This window comes from Tinamus guttatus, unplaced genomic scaffold (genome assembly GCF_059628265.1).
Source record: "Tinamus guttatus ecotype Peru unplaced genomic scaffold, ASM5962826v1 Tinamus_guttatus_pri_ptg000171l, whole genome shotgun sequence".
In the NCBI taxonomy this organism is placed as follows: Eukaryota; Metazoa; Chordata; class Aves; order Tinamiformes; family Tinamidae; genus Tinamus; species Tinamus guttatus.
In genome coordinates, this window is record NW_028288705.1 from 2,217,828 (window position 1) to 2,232,034 (window position 14,207).

The 14,207-nt window shown below is 39.9% G+C and overlaps 1 protein-coding gene across 1 annotated transcript in view; it reads left to right on the plus strand.

Annotated features, from left to right (window-relative positions):
- GRIP1 (glutamate receptor interacting protein 1) overlaps positions 1–14,207 on the plus strand; it is a 212,623-nt gene that overhangs the window by 150,394 nt on the left and 48,022 nt on the right. The window contains exons 8-9 of the mRNA XM_088522924.1: positions 11,590–11,737; positions 13,400–13,569. Coding sequence (XP_088379050.1) covers positions 11,590–11,737; positions 13,400–13,569 — 318 coding nt within the window. The remainder of the gene's footprint in view (positions 1–11,589; positions 11,738–13,399; positions 13,570–14,207) is intronic.

A 14,207-nucleotide genomic window follows, 5' to 3' on the forward strand; every position in this document is an offset into this window, starting at 1 on the left:
TTTAAAAACAGTGCTGTCTTTGCTCTGTTCGTTATATCAAATTGCTACACAGTCCTCTCCTTTCTGCTAATGAAAAGAGAACATGCCAAACCCACAGGTCTTATTTTGTTGTTTTATTTTTTTCTCTCTTTTCTCAGATCTTTCTTTTCTGAAACTGTAGCATTGAGTTCAGTGCAGGATATATATATGTATGAAATTATACTTTTGTAGCAAGTTTTATAGTGCGTCCCAGGTTTGGATCTAGATCACAGCAAAAGCCTTCACCCTAGAGTCTGCTGGAGTAACTGCTAGATTAACAAGCACCATGAATTTCATTAGATTTACTTTTTGGCTTTCATGTAACAGGCCAGATTTCAGCTGTTAGTCTTTGATGTTATAAATCAATGGGAGGCATCGGGGCTGCTGGGCTGTCTTATTCAGTGCATTCGGCTGTTCTGTGGTGGGATAGGAAAGTATCAGGTATATGTTTACCCCAAAACAGAACTGAAAAGGAAAAGCAAGAAACGAAAGATGTGTCTTTTCTGTGCTCCTTTATGACAACCATTGCAGGAGAAATGGGATCACAGACATCTCAGAGTGGTCTGCAAACCAACTCACAGTTAAATCCAGCTTTTAACAGCTATAAAAACTTGAGTAGATTATGCTATAGTTTGTCCTATCTCCCCTTCTGCCTTTCTGCAGCTGGCTCCTGAAGTCTGAATTATTTTTTAGCTTTTCAAATAAATTTCTCTGTCATTTCCAAACATTAGTTTAGAGAAAATTGTTTTACCTTTAATGAGCAAGTCAGAAAATGTGCCTTTCTGAAGTACTGGAACACAGACTTGCTATTTGGGGGAAAGCAAGCCCCTCTGCAGGAAGGTTTCTTTTGTTTCTCCTAGTGAAAAATCCACCCAGGTTTAGCTATATTTGAAAGTCTTTGAAAAGATAGATACAGCTCATTGTGCTCAGAAGAAACAACCTTGTGTGATTACTTTCTCAGAAGATTTTGTATGTCTCAGGAATGCTGTTTCTTGACTTTGCAAAGTTACCTTCAGTTCAACTCTTCAGAGATGGGAAATGCCACAATTAAAGATGCCCATGCATGAGATTCTTTGGAGCATATGCTTTATGATACATATTTTAAGTGGACTGATTGAATACATTTTTCCTTCATCAGTCACCTGCAGCCTTGTAATGAGTAATCTAGAGAGAGTCGATCGAGGGAGAGCATCTGAAGAATCACTCCTCTCATCCTGGTGTGGATGCCTGAGTTAGGGTTGATGAAACACTTTCTGTAAGAGCCAGTCTCTCTGTGATGACTCTGGAGGGAGTTTAGACTTCTAGCTCAGGTGTAGCTACTTCAGGTCTATTCTATAGAGAGATGCCTGCATTTTCATGCAGTGAATCTCAGCATCCGTGTATCAGATTGGCCACTCAGGACTCATGAATGTTCTTGACGTTTTTATGGGGTTTTTTTTGTCCTGATTTTTAACCTATACAGATGGAAAATATCACATTTTTATTCTAAAGAGTGTTGTGAGATAAAATCATTAATAAACTGGTGTTGTAAGGAATATTCAGAGGTTGCACCATACAGTAGCATGACTGTATGAGAAACATAAGGATGAGAATAGTGTTTGATAAGTAAGGTATGAGCATGAACAACACAGAAAAAAGTGCTGCTCCTCGTAAACAATCACAGTCTACCTTCTGCATGGGCCTCTAGAGGAAAGAATATGTGATTTTGTAACTGAAGATGATATCAGAAGAAGGGACGTAAAAATCAATGAACCCAGGCAACCTTCATTCTGAGGTTCCATAAGTTTGAAGTGCTCTATGCCTGCTTAACAGTCAAAATATTCTCCTTCTAATGTCATTTTGTTTGGAAAGAAAGGATGTTCTGTCCAAGCTTTTCATGTGCATGTGTACTTGTAATGATTTATATATGATGTTCTGTTTATTTTAATCATGCCCTAGCTCATTTGGGTTTTCACAAACAGTTTGGATAAGCACAGATTTTTCTGTTAGGTCAGCTAAGCAGTGTTGAACTGAATAGCCTTTTTTTGAGCACAGTGACCTCTAAGCTCTGGAAGGCTTATAGCTTAGCTGAATTTGGGTGGCTTTTCACTGGTCAAAAGGAAGAAAAAAAAAAAAAAAAAAAAAAAAAAAAAGAAGCAGCAGCAGCCTGCCTGGAAAAGGCTGATGTCTACTGAAAGGCAAGTCTGTGTACCTCGCAAGCCCTAGAGCATCTTCACAAAGAAACAGTGGCATAAAAGGTCTGAGCATTTGCTGGAGCCCACAGCAGGAGCTGACCTGGCAGGAGATAAGTGCCGTGTGCGGTGGCAGAGGAGCTGTGGAGGAGCCTCACCAAAAGTTAACGTGCCAGCAAGCCAGGAGGATAACAGTAAAGGAAGTAGGCTGAATATGAAGGAATATGCTTCAGGCATGCGGTGCATGGATTTCTGGAGTGTATTACTTGCTTGTGATTCAGGGATAAGAAAAAAAATAAAAGAGAGGAATTGTTTTTGCTGGAAGTGGACACTGCTGAGAACAGAGGTTATTGAAAGCTTCTTGTTTTGCTTTAAATATGTGCAAACTTCCAGTAGTCATGTTTCAGTATTACTTGAAACAAGGGCTACTGTGATAGGAAATGAAAGAGCTGGAAGTATGTAGACAGCAGGTACAAGTGCTGGATTATTCACCCAACATGGGATCAAAGAACTTATGTTCAGTACAGCTTCCAAGAAGTTACGGCTTCTGTGTTTGGTTTGAGAGCAATTGCCTTAAGCTCTAAATTACTTGATTTTTCCCCTTGTTTTATTTATTTATTTATTTATTTCCCTTCTAGGGCAATACGAGGGCAGATAGAGGCAGTTAATGTACTTTCTTCTTGAGTCATCTTACTGAAGTCTCATTTCAGGAGTGGCTGGCATTCAATAGCAAAGTACTCAATGCACTTTTTAGCAATCCCAGAGAGCTGCAATTCTCTCATCTGCCCCTTGGTGCACAAAGAGCAAGCTCATATCTCAGCCCCGGTCTTCTGCATGGAAACACTTTATGCAGCAGTTGTGCTAATTTGCCTCTTATTAATAATATGGCTGTGCTAAAGCACAGATTACTGAAAAGAAACCAAGGTTTGGGGAAGAAAAATACACTGACAGTACTAACTTGCAGCAGCAGAAATTCATATTCTCTGTTATAGAAGTCTCTTTCTATATTTTATTGGTTTATACTCATTGAATTAGCCCCGCATAAGCAAGTCTGAGACCTCCTGCCTGTCAACCAAACCAAATCTGTTGATTTTAATGGTAGCAGAGGGCAAGACAGAGACTGTGGTTAGCTGGTGCGCAGAGAGCAAACAAAAATGAGAATGAGTAACCATAAATCTATGAGACTGTGTGGCTCAGCACAGAGGACCTTGAGCAAAGCTTCAGCTCGTAACTCAGCTCTGGCCGCATCTGTGTGGGGCTGCGCTGCAATCCGCTGTCTTCCTGAGGAAACACCTCAGCTCGGAAGCTTTCAGGACTAGCCAATGTGTCATTATCCTGGTGGAGCCTGGGGCGGAGGAGAACTTTGTCAGCTCAACGTGCATTGGAAGTTTGAGTGCTTGGTGCTTCTTCCCATCTGCCCAGCGCTGGCAGCAATAGGGACACTGTGTTCTCTGGGCTATTGAAGGGAATCCAGACCCCCGTCTAATTATTATTATTCCTATTAAATTGAAACTTAGGATCATTACAGCAATTAGACATGATTTATGGGTTCTGCAGCACTTTATGTTATCTATAGCAGTGTGTACTTAACAGGCATACTTTCAAGGCTGTCAGAATTTGACAAACCAGCTGTGTCAGTTTGCAGGCAGGGATGCAAATTGTGTTGTCCTTTACCGCTGTTTATTTGGTCTATTTGCTGTGATCAGGTAGAGAACCTTACAAGAACTGGAGTGTTTTGAAGATACCAAAATACTTGTAAGAAAAATTAAGTACTGGGAAGCTCTTTTATAGCTATATATAAATATGCCTATATAAATATATATGGTTATTTCAGCAGAGGAGTTTGCCTATTATTTGCACTTTTACAAGGGTCTTTCTTTTTCTGGGGATGATTCGCAAAAATTGCAGTAATCCTGAATCCATTTCTGTAATTGAATGTAAGCAGAATTCCATTGCTGCTGACTTCTGTAGACATTTCATATCACTCTAATAGTATATTGTGTTTTGGGGCTGTTTGCAGAAGTCATTCTTCAGTATAAAGGTGCCCGATGCACAGGTTGCCAAAATAACTGAAATGTTATGCTTACACACTCTCAAGTTCTCTGCTGCCATGTGCTGCCATCATGGTTGGAGATCTGAGTTTCCAGTGTTTTTTGTTTGTTTGTTTGTTTGTTTATTTCTTTTCGCCACCTGAATTTACTATGAAATGTTCGTTTTTCAGGTCACAAGTGAAAAACAAAATGTTGCAGAGCTTCTTTAGAATCCATTAAGACCAGCCGCAAAGAGGTAGATCCGGGATTAGGAGAAACATGCTCCATAAACTATGTCCCCTTTCTGTTGTTAATTAACAACAGATAAATGAGCTTTTAGATTAACAGGGTATGTGAAGAGAGCCAGGTGTAAATGAAGAGTTTGGAATGTAATGCAAGTCTTGAGGGGAGGAAAAGCCTAGCAGAAAATGAAAGATATCTGGGTATGGAAAAGTATTCATAGGAGGAAAGGGCATCCCAGGAATAGAGGAGAGTTCTTTACGCATAAGGGGGTTAGACAGGTTACACACCCTGAACATGAGAAAAGAGTCTGAAGGAAAAAGTCCCTAAGAGGATTCAGAATACATCCCACTCCCACTGTTTTGAGCACTTTGAAGGCAGAGAGAGGTTTTTGGTGTGGTGAACAGACAGTTCTGAGCTGAGAAGGATGACTGGTTGAGCCTGCAAGGTATGAAATTAGGTAAAATTTTTCATATGAAGAACTTTGCCTGAACTAGAGAGGCATGAATGAACTCTTTGAATTAGAAGAGGAAAATGGAAAGACTATCCCAATCCTTTGACAAGAGTATGAAATTTATTTTCTGCGGGGCGGGAGATGGGAGAGGCATTCGTTTGGAGATTGTCTCCATTTCCCATTCTGAGGCTGAGTGGTCCCTCTGATTTCATTATCACTCATACTTCTGCCATCCTCTTGAAATAATTCCTATTTCTAATTTTTAAAACCTCTTTGGTGGCTTTTCTTTCTCTTAATAATAATTACATACTTTTCTTGAGACACTGCCAATTTTCCTTCAGCAGTAGTGCGGTGCTAATGCTTGAAGTAAGGAAAAAGACAGTGTGTTTTTTTTGTTGTTGTTGTTGTTGTCTTAATTTTTTTTTACCGTTCTTGGTGCTGTAATTCCAGCTGAGCTGGGTAGAGGTAGAGCAACTGTTGCTCCCTCATAGCCTGCCTGAAACAAGGTTGCTTTGGGAGCATGTGTATTTTTGATAGGTTTAAGTCAGGCCTCTGAGACTGCCCCTCACCCTTTGAACAAGAATGCTATTTAATTCTTAAATACTTGTTTTATTATTAAAGGAACTACCACTCTCATTCCCTGAGCATTGCTTGCAGTGTGTAATGCCAGCTTATTCCACTCCAAAATTTTGGGGTAAAGTCTCACACATAATTAAGCTTATTAATATTTTCTGTATTCCAGCTCTCAGGAGAGATTTGAAATACTGACAATGATTTTTAGTGTTTCAGACATCATTATCAGAGCTTGCTAGCTGGCATTGACTCCTGTGTTCCCTTAAGCTCTGAAATGAAGAAAGGTTTCTTTGCTAAATGAAGCCTGAAGAAAGCCAGGGTGCAAACTGTGTATGATATTAGTAGAACAGAATGTCAAGGTCGGTACTGTACATCACTACTGTATATGTGTTTTACTGATGACATTTACAGACATTAAAGTATGAGGAATAGAATAAAGCTCCTCAGAATGAGTGCTAATGGCCCTCTTAGCTGTAGAGCATCTTGAATCTTGGTCCTGTGCCTTTTATACTGTACAGAGGTTTTCCTCCTACCGACCTGCCTTGCTGCTACTTTCTCTCTTGAAGCCATTGACCCACAATCCCAATCTCATTTTTGATTAGATCATTAAAAAATATAAGTAGTTTTTTTTTTTTTTTTTCCAAAATGGGGATTAGGAATATGCCAAGGAAAGGGAATAACATAAATAAGTATCCTCCCATCCCAAAATGTAATATTTAAATAACTATCAGTCAGCTGTACATGAGAAAGGGAAACTTCGATAATCGTCTAACTGGTCTCAAATCTGAGTGAATCAAAGTGTCCCCACCTAGGAAAGTAAAAACATTATCCAGGTAGAGTAAGGCAGGTTTTAGCATGTATTCAGCCTGCTATGTCACATAACCAATGAAAAACAGTTCCCAAAGTGGGCTTTTTCATCTCTTTGCTTCTATGACCTTCAGGATTGCAAACCTGGAGATAGATGAAGAAAGGTGTGAGCAGAGGGAGATACAGAGGAGGGAAATAGGTAGAAAAAAGCTTTACTACTTCTAACAGATATTTTGCACAGCAAAAATAACTAGCCATTTCTGCTTTTGACTCCAATTTTGCTGGAGACTGTGGAAAAGGCAGACGGAGACTGTGGAAAAGGCAGATGACCTGATGAGGTTGACCACCTATCGCAGAAGAATATGAGAAGAAGAAGAGTAGGGTCATGGCATGACACACAGATGATTGTGAGTGTCACTAAGGCAGAAGGTGATATGATGATATCTATGGTGATGTTAGGACTGTGAGAAGCTAGGATAGCTCATAGTGCCCCCGTCTTATTACTAAGATTGCATTTTAATGGCCATGAAGAGTGGTCTTTCTGGTTTGATGTTCATTTCAAGACAATAGTCCTTAAGAATACAATAAGCAAACCCAGGTTCATTGTGTGGTTCAAGGTACTGCCTGACAGTAATGAATAGTCTGTAGGATAATGAAGAAAGGCAGATGTGTATGAAAATAGAATCCCTAAGTGCTTTTATGTTGCTCCCTTGTCAGCTGAGAAGTGCTGCAAAAGGCCTTACAGAATGGTCTATGTGGAGAGTGTCACTGCCAGAGCCATGGGTGTTAAAAGCGTGACTCATGCCATCTGTTAGAAGCTCTGCTTGCTCTTTCTTTGGGTAGCTTACTTAGGCTTACCCATCATTTGAATAACTGACCATGGATTTTACATACCCAATAGGAAATATATTGACTCTTGTTTTTTCTTTTTAACTCTCTAGTTTTCCAAATGAATATCAAATATTAAAAGCTCTTGATAGTAAATATATGGTATCTCCAGACATCTGGAATCTTATGCCATTTCTGACAAACCTGTTTTTAATATTTCAACTCCTGCTACTTAATACAGAAAACAGGGGTATTAATGCCTGGTCCTGATTCTGATGGAGCTCTGCCTACTGCATTTTCCTCAGTCACCAATTTTTCTGTAAATACTTTGTTGTGACTGAGAAACAGGAGCCCAGACCTGGAAGAGCTGGAGCTACTCTCGTCCCCATTTTATGTCTTACACTGCACACTCACCATGGCAGTCCCCACATACCTTCTGCTTAGGCACTGAGTGTTGGCAGTGGCTTCCTTGTGGCCTTAACTCTTCTAGACACTGAGAGCAACTTCCCATGGTTGTTATATGAGAGTTGAGTCAACAGGCTCCTTGGGGAGCAGTGAGTGACTGTCCTGTAAGCTCGGAGCTGCAGTGCATAGGGCTGATGTTTGAGCTGTTGGCAGCCAGGGAAGGTGGTGCAGGAGAAGAAACATTGATTTTTGTGCATCAAAAAAGCACAGCGAGGGCAGGGAAAAAAAGCAAGAGTGCAGTGTAGGGAATGTGGAAGTCACTGAGTGATTCAAACTGATTTCTCCAAACTGGTTTGCTGCTCCTTACTGTAAATATTCCAACCTTTCACTCTCAAATGAGGGAGAGTCAAAGAATATTTCATTTTTTCTTAGAGTTTTCCAGCTGTCTCACCTAATATAATCTAAATACATCTCTGGGACACCCCCAGGTACCACTTGGTTTGTGCAGGGAGAATGGGCTGGTTTGTTGGTTTATTTTCATGGCATAAACAGCCTAGGGGAGCATGGACAGCAAATGCAGACAGCCACATCCATCTCAGGTCTCATAGGTTTAGTGGTCAGAGTAGTCATTTTGGGGTGTACTGAGAGGAACTAAATAGGAAAAAAAAGAAATTAGCTGCTTCTGCTATGAGAGAAGTGTCTGTACTTGCTATCTGTGGGCTGCAGATATTTTATAAGATGGGAGCCAGCAAAGATGCGAGGAACAGGAGGGGACACTTCTTTTGGATCAAGACTTTTTTTCTGCGAAAATTTAGCTTCTAGTATAACACGAGTGAGATACAATTAGACCTGCTAAAGCACTGCTACAAATGCATTAAAATGCAGCATTGGGAGAACTGAAGGATTTGAATCAATACCTTTATTGACTAATCTGAACCAGCACAGACTTAGCCTATTTTTTTACTGCGTTCAGTCAGATTCACAGTAGCAGCAGAGAGGGCTACATGGGCCTGCTTTATACAGTTTTAAAGTGAACAAATTGTTAGTTTGTGGACATGCAGTAGGGAAGAAGCTCAGTGGCAGGAAAATTACCGGGAGGCAGTAAAGTATCTACTCACTTGTCACTCACACTGTTGCTAAAAGATACATCAGCATCCCTGCAAGACCAGTAGTAGTTGTGGAGCAATGTGTTTCAGATGGCTTTTTAAGCTCCAAATCACGTTCAGCATCTTTCCTCCTTGCTTGTCTCTTCAAAGCATTCAAAAAACTGTGTGTACCTTGCCTTGCTATGACTTCAGAAAAAAAGTATCAAAGTACCCCAAACCTTCCGGGTAGTGAAGGGAGAGCGCGAGGCACCCACAGTAGCAGCAGGGCTCAATATTGCTGCAGGAACATGCTCACAGTTTATTGGCACTTTCTAGCTTGTAGTACAGGGCTGGGGCAGGGAGTAGCATCGTAATAAGGCCAGTTTTTCTACAGATTTAATGACACTATTGATTGGCAGCTATGGCCGAAGTTTTTCCCATTTTAGGGCACACGTAAGTACCATGTCCAATGTAGATTCTCTGCTGTCTAATACAAGCAAGCTCACTTTTTGGCCTTCCCCCATGGGAATCCTATAGAGGTTCTTTGTCCTTCAGCAGCCAACAGTTGTTGAACTGTGCTCAGCATTTAAGCAATGAGGAGAGGCATGGATAAGCAGATACACACATTTAGAAGTACATAAACAGACACATGTAATGTGATCACGTGTTCTTCATTTCTACTGGAACTAAATCAACTAGACTAATATTTTTCAGTTTGGAGATCCATAAGTAAGTGATTACTTTGCAGGGGTGGATGTGCCACAGCTTATTTTATCCATAACTTTTTGTATATCATATAATATATTTATATATATAGGTGTGTTCAGAATAAAAATCCTTGCTGCCAGTGATGAAGTAGGAAAGGAGTCCTGCATCTAACTGAAGAAATGTATTAGCATGCAGAAAGTAGTGCTGTTTCCTCTGGGAGGCTTTAATCAAACCTTGTGTACTGATTGAGATGCAGCACTCAAAACTGAGAAAACTGATTAACAAAATCAAAAATCTAGAGTGTTTTTCACACAAAGGTTCGTCAGTGTATCTTATGTAATTACATAGCCAATAAATCAGCACAGTGTGTAAGTTGCTTCGGTCACGGTGTAAGTGTCTTAATGACCGAAGCATCTTCACACATGAATAATTTATACCTATATGATTCATTTTCATACCCATGCTTTACTTCGACATGATAAACCTATCCTTCTCTGTCAGGGAATGTGTGCTCGAATATTGCTCTCTGCTTTCTCTTTTGTGTGTTTATTTTCCACAGTTAGACATACTCCATTTCTTCTCTTCTAGCTCCTCTAATGTAGTTATCTTCCTTATTCATCCTGTCTATCTTGGTTTGCCTTCCCAGTGCATTTTAACAGGCACCTGGGAAATAATGCTAGGACATAAGCTGATAGTGCACTTCTCAAGTAGCTTTGTATGCTTTGGAGCAGCAGCTTGAAATATTGACTCATTCGCAACAGATTATATTTGCATTCTCAAAGCATTACAGAAGGAACCTGTGATGGGCCAATAAAAAGTTAAACTTTATCATTTTCAGAATCCATGCCAGTTCAAACTTTTGTTACAATGCTTGTGACTAATGTTGTTTGAGTCTTCTGCCTGTGCAGTTGTAAATGTGAGCCTCTTTGTAGCTCCAGTAATTGCTGAAATATTCAGGCCAAAAATAATTACTTTCTCAGCACCGGAGTGGGAATGAAGCAATTCTTAAAATCTGCTCTGCAGCACAGGCTTATTTGGCTGTGTGCAAGTGACTGCGTTCAGCTTGCCTAACTTAGACATTTAATCAAGGCATCTAAGACAAAAGTTGGAGTGTCATAGCCACCTCCTGTAGTTGCTAAAAAAAGATAGATCAGTTGCTAGAGAAAGACATGGCCGAGCACCATGGCCATGGCTGAGGTCACCCAGCTCTAAATCCATTTACAGCATGATGATCTAGGCAGAAATAATTCTGGATGGCTTCCCTTTTAGGATCGCAGCTATAGGCTTGGTTCAGATTTGCAGAGCAGCTAATTTGAGCAATGTCTCTGTAAGCTTAGCCTTCAAAAATTCAGTCCTGGCTGGGCACGAAACTGGAACACTCAAAACTAACAGGCACTTTCATAAACCCCAGATCTCACTCTCAGACTCTCAAGTTTCTAACTCAAAAAAAACAACAAGAATATAAAGATTATTTCAAGTTGGGGGAAAAAAGAATTCTGTAATGAAAAATGGATATTTTACTGTCATTATGTGTTATTCCATCCAGTATGTTTTTCAGTTCTTTCCTATATTCATTTTACCTACTCTATTCCCTATGTAGGAAGAGAAGCCTCCATCAGTTAATGAAGTTCTCATTCCATTTATGATATCATCATATAACTTGTTAATTTTTAATAATAATATGCTATTTTACCATATTTCTCTCATGTAACAGAATTTCATTTTCTAATTTTACTCCTATATACTTTGAAGCCCAGCTGCTGTTCTCTTACAACTTCTTTCTCAGGGACTTCCAAGATACCTCACAGTTGAATTTTTCCTTCGTAACCTTATAACAGGCTCCAGTATGCTGAGAACAGATATCTCTGCTGTTCTTTAGCAGGACAGTTGGTGGCTTGTCTCCAGCATGTGGTTAGTTTTGTTTCTTCAGCATGCCTATTTTACGTTTTAGGTGATTTTCAGGTGAAGTCAGTTGTTCATGGAGTTGTTTCCCTAACATAGTCTGGTTCCCTGTCGTGGTTTTTATGTGATCCTGACGCACACAGAAGCTCCCAGGCATCCTAGATTCACGAACGTCCTCTTGCATTTATGTTCTTCAACTTCAAGAGTTAATTCTAGAGTCCTAAACTGATGCCATCCCAGACTTTCTTTATGCAACATGTTGTCTGGCTGGAGAAAGAGAAGACCCATTGAGATTTTAGGTGGGAAAATTGGAAAATTGTGTAAATACATTGGTATGATACTGATTTTTTGTTGTTGAATTTCAACAGATTCAGTAGCCACAGCATCTGGACCACTGCTAGTTGAAGTTGCCAAAACTCCTGGCACTGCTCTTGGGGTTGCACTAACTACCTCGATGTGCTGCAACAAACAGGTCATTGTCATAGACAAAATCAAATCTGCGAGCATTGCAGACAGGTGAGTGCAACAGAAGGCTGACACCTCAGCTCCACACATCCATTTAATTCCTATTTTTGCTTGGTTCGGTTTTAAAGAAACTCTTCCCTTTACTTTTTTAGATGGATTTGAACCAGGTGCTCTCGAGGTTGCTAGGTCGTAAAATTAGCGCTTTGTCGGATCATTGTTCCATACTGCAGAGCTTAAGGATTCCGGAGCACCATTTACTTGCACTCATTCACATACTATTTAATTATCTATCTAGGGCAACCCCAATGTAATAAGTGTCTGTCTGTTTGCACTGTGCAACTCAGAAATTTAGAAGTCTACTCTGACTATTAAATGTAACGCTTCAGCAGAGATTAGTATTAAAAAAAAAAAAAAAGAAAGAAAAATCCCACCCCACGGGAATTCTTAAAGTAAGCCCGCAATATGGAACAGCTGCCAAGGGAAGTCAATTTTGAGGCTTTTCGACCTTGAAGTGTTCTTTTAGGATACACCGTTCAATTGTGGCACAGAGAAATGGACCTCCTTCTACTGGGATTTTTTTATTAATATTTTAGAATACAACTGAGATATTAGGAAGACTGGCTTCTGTATTTTGAATTGATTTTGCAGTACTTGAGTAGGAAAATCCCCTTTTTAACCTCATTTAAACTTCTTTCTGCTATATTAAGATCAGATTGTATTTAAAATCGAGGAAAAGAAAAAGTTAGATATTTTTCCCTGATGGTCTAAAACTCCGTACCAGAGCTATGCGTTTTTTTCTGGGGTGCGTGTGTGTGAGTGTATGTGTATATACATATAAAATATATATCTATATACACATGTCTATCCAAAAATTTTCCTTAAATATTATGTTTCAGCAGCAAATTCCTGCATGTCCCCAGTCACCCTACCTCGTAACTCCTTTTTGGCAATGGTGCTTTTGGTAGCACCCACTTGTAGCAGTGAGTCTACAGCTCCTCTGTGGGCTTTTCCCTACAGTAGAACCTTTGAGAGTGACGGCCATTGATCCAGGGGTGTTCTCCAGTTCAATGGTGCAGGATGCTTTAATTTTCTCCCTCTGTTTTTTCCCGTTTCGCAGGGGGTAACCAATTAAAGGAGCTGTCCACTTGACTGGTACGTCGGGATGCTGACTGCTGTGTTTGCATTTCTCAACTCATCCAGTAGCCAGTCTCTTGAGTGCAGCGAGATTTAGCAGATAGCCCCCTCCCAACCCCACTCCTCAAGTCACCATGCCAGCCCTGGTTTCATTATTTGTTTGACTACTGCATAATTTCATCATCATTTACAGCTTTTGTACTAATAGATGTTTGAACTATAAGTAACTCAAAAAATGATGAACTGGGTGCTTGTGTGAGGGATATGTGACTAAGTTATTTAAGTCTCCTTAAGCTCTTCTCATTTTACTCTGCTGCCATTCCTACATATTTTAATAGTCAGCTACCCCATTCCAGTTCTGTGAGTGGTGTCTTTGCATACACTGTATTAACTAAATTATTTTTAAGGTTGGTACGAATAGATTTAAAGTCTGACCTGTGACAATGCTTACAAAAGACAGATCTCTCTCGAAAAAAGAACAAGCTCATAATTGTCATGACCAGTTTGAAGGCAGTAAAACTCATAAAACCCAAGCTAAGAGCACTCCTGATCATACCGAGTTTTTTGCCTTTTCTGTAGATGCGGTGCACTGCATGCAGGAGACCATATTCTGTCCATTGATGGCACCAGCATGGAGTACTGCACTTTGGCAGAAGCAACACAGTTCTTGGCTAATGCAGCAGATAATGTCAAACTTGAGATCTTGCCTCACCACCAGACACGTCTAGCACTGAAAGGGCCAGAACACGGTAAGATCTGTAGCACCAAATTCTGCTTTCTATTTCTCTTTTTTATTTTGCTTGCCCTTGCTGAAGAACCTGGAAGAGTGATATTGAGGCCGTTAGGACTGTAAATATTGTTTCAGCTCCCCAGGTTATGCTTCTGAAATCACTGAGAAGCAAAATGTTCTCTTGGTCTTAACAGACCCTCAGAGATTCCTGTGAATAGAGAGAAATGTTTTTCTGAGAAGTGGCTCTGCACTCTTGTACGTAAAGACACCTGTTGGTTTTACAGTTGCAATCATTGGGGAACAGCCAGGTATTTCAGTAAATGACTCTGAATTCCTTCCTAAAATTAAAAGGGAGGAGGAAGGGACACTGCTAACTTCTTTTAAGCATATTTGCTTGATAATCTATTATGATAACATAATTAATACACCTGTTTCCTCTTAAAACCTTATTTTCTGCTGCTAATAACATTATTATTTATTGCCATCACCTTCTAAAATACTTTTCAGACTGCTCCATGGGTTCATTGTCTGTACTTATGAAAAAGGTGATCAAGGACAATTCCCTAGATCCCTGCCCTTTTGCACTATCCTATTTCTTTACTTTGTACATTTACTACATTTTCAAGCTGAATATATATAAAATGTCTTAGTATTTGA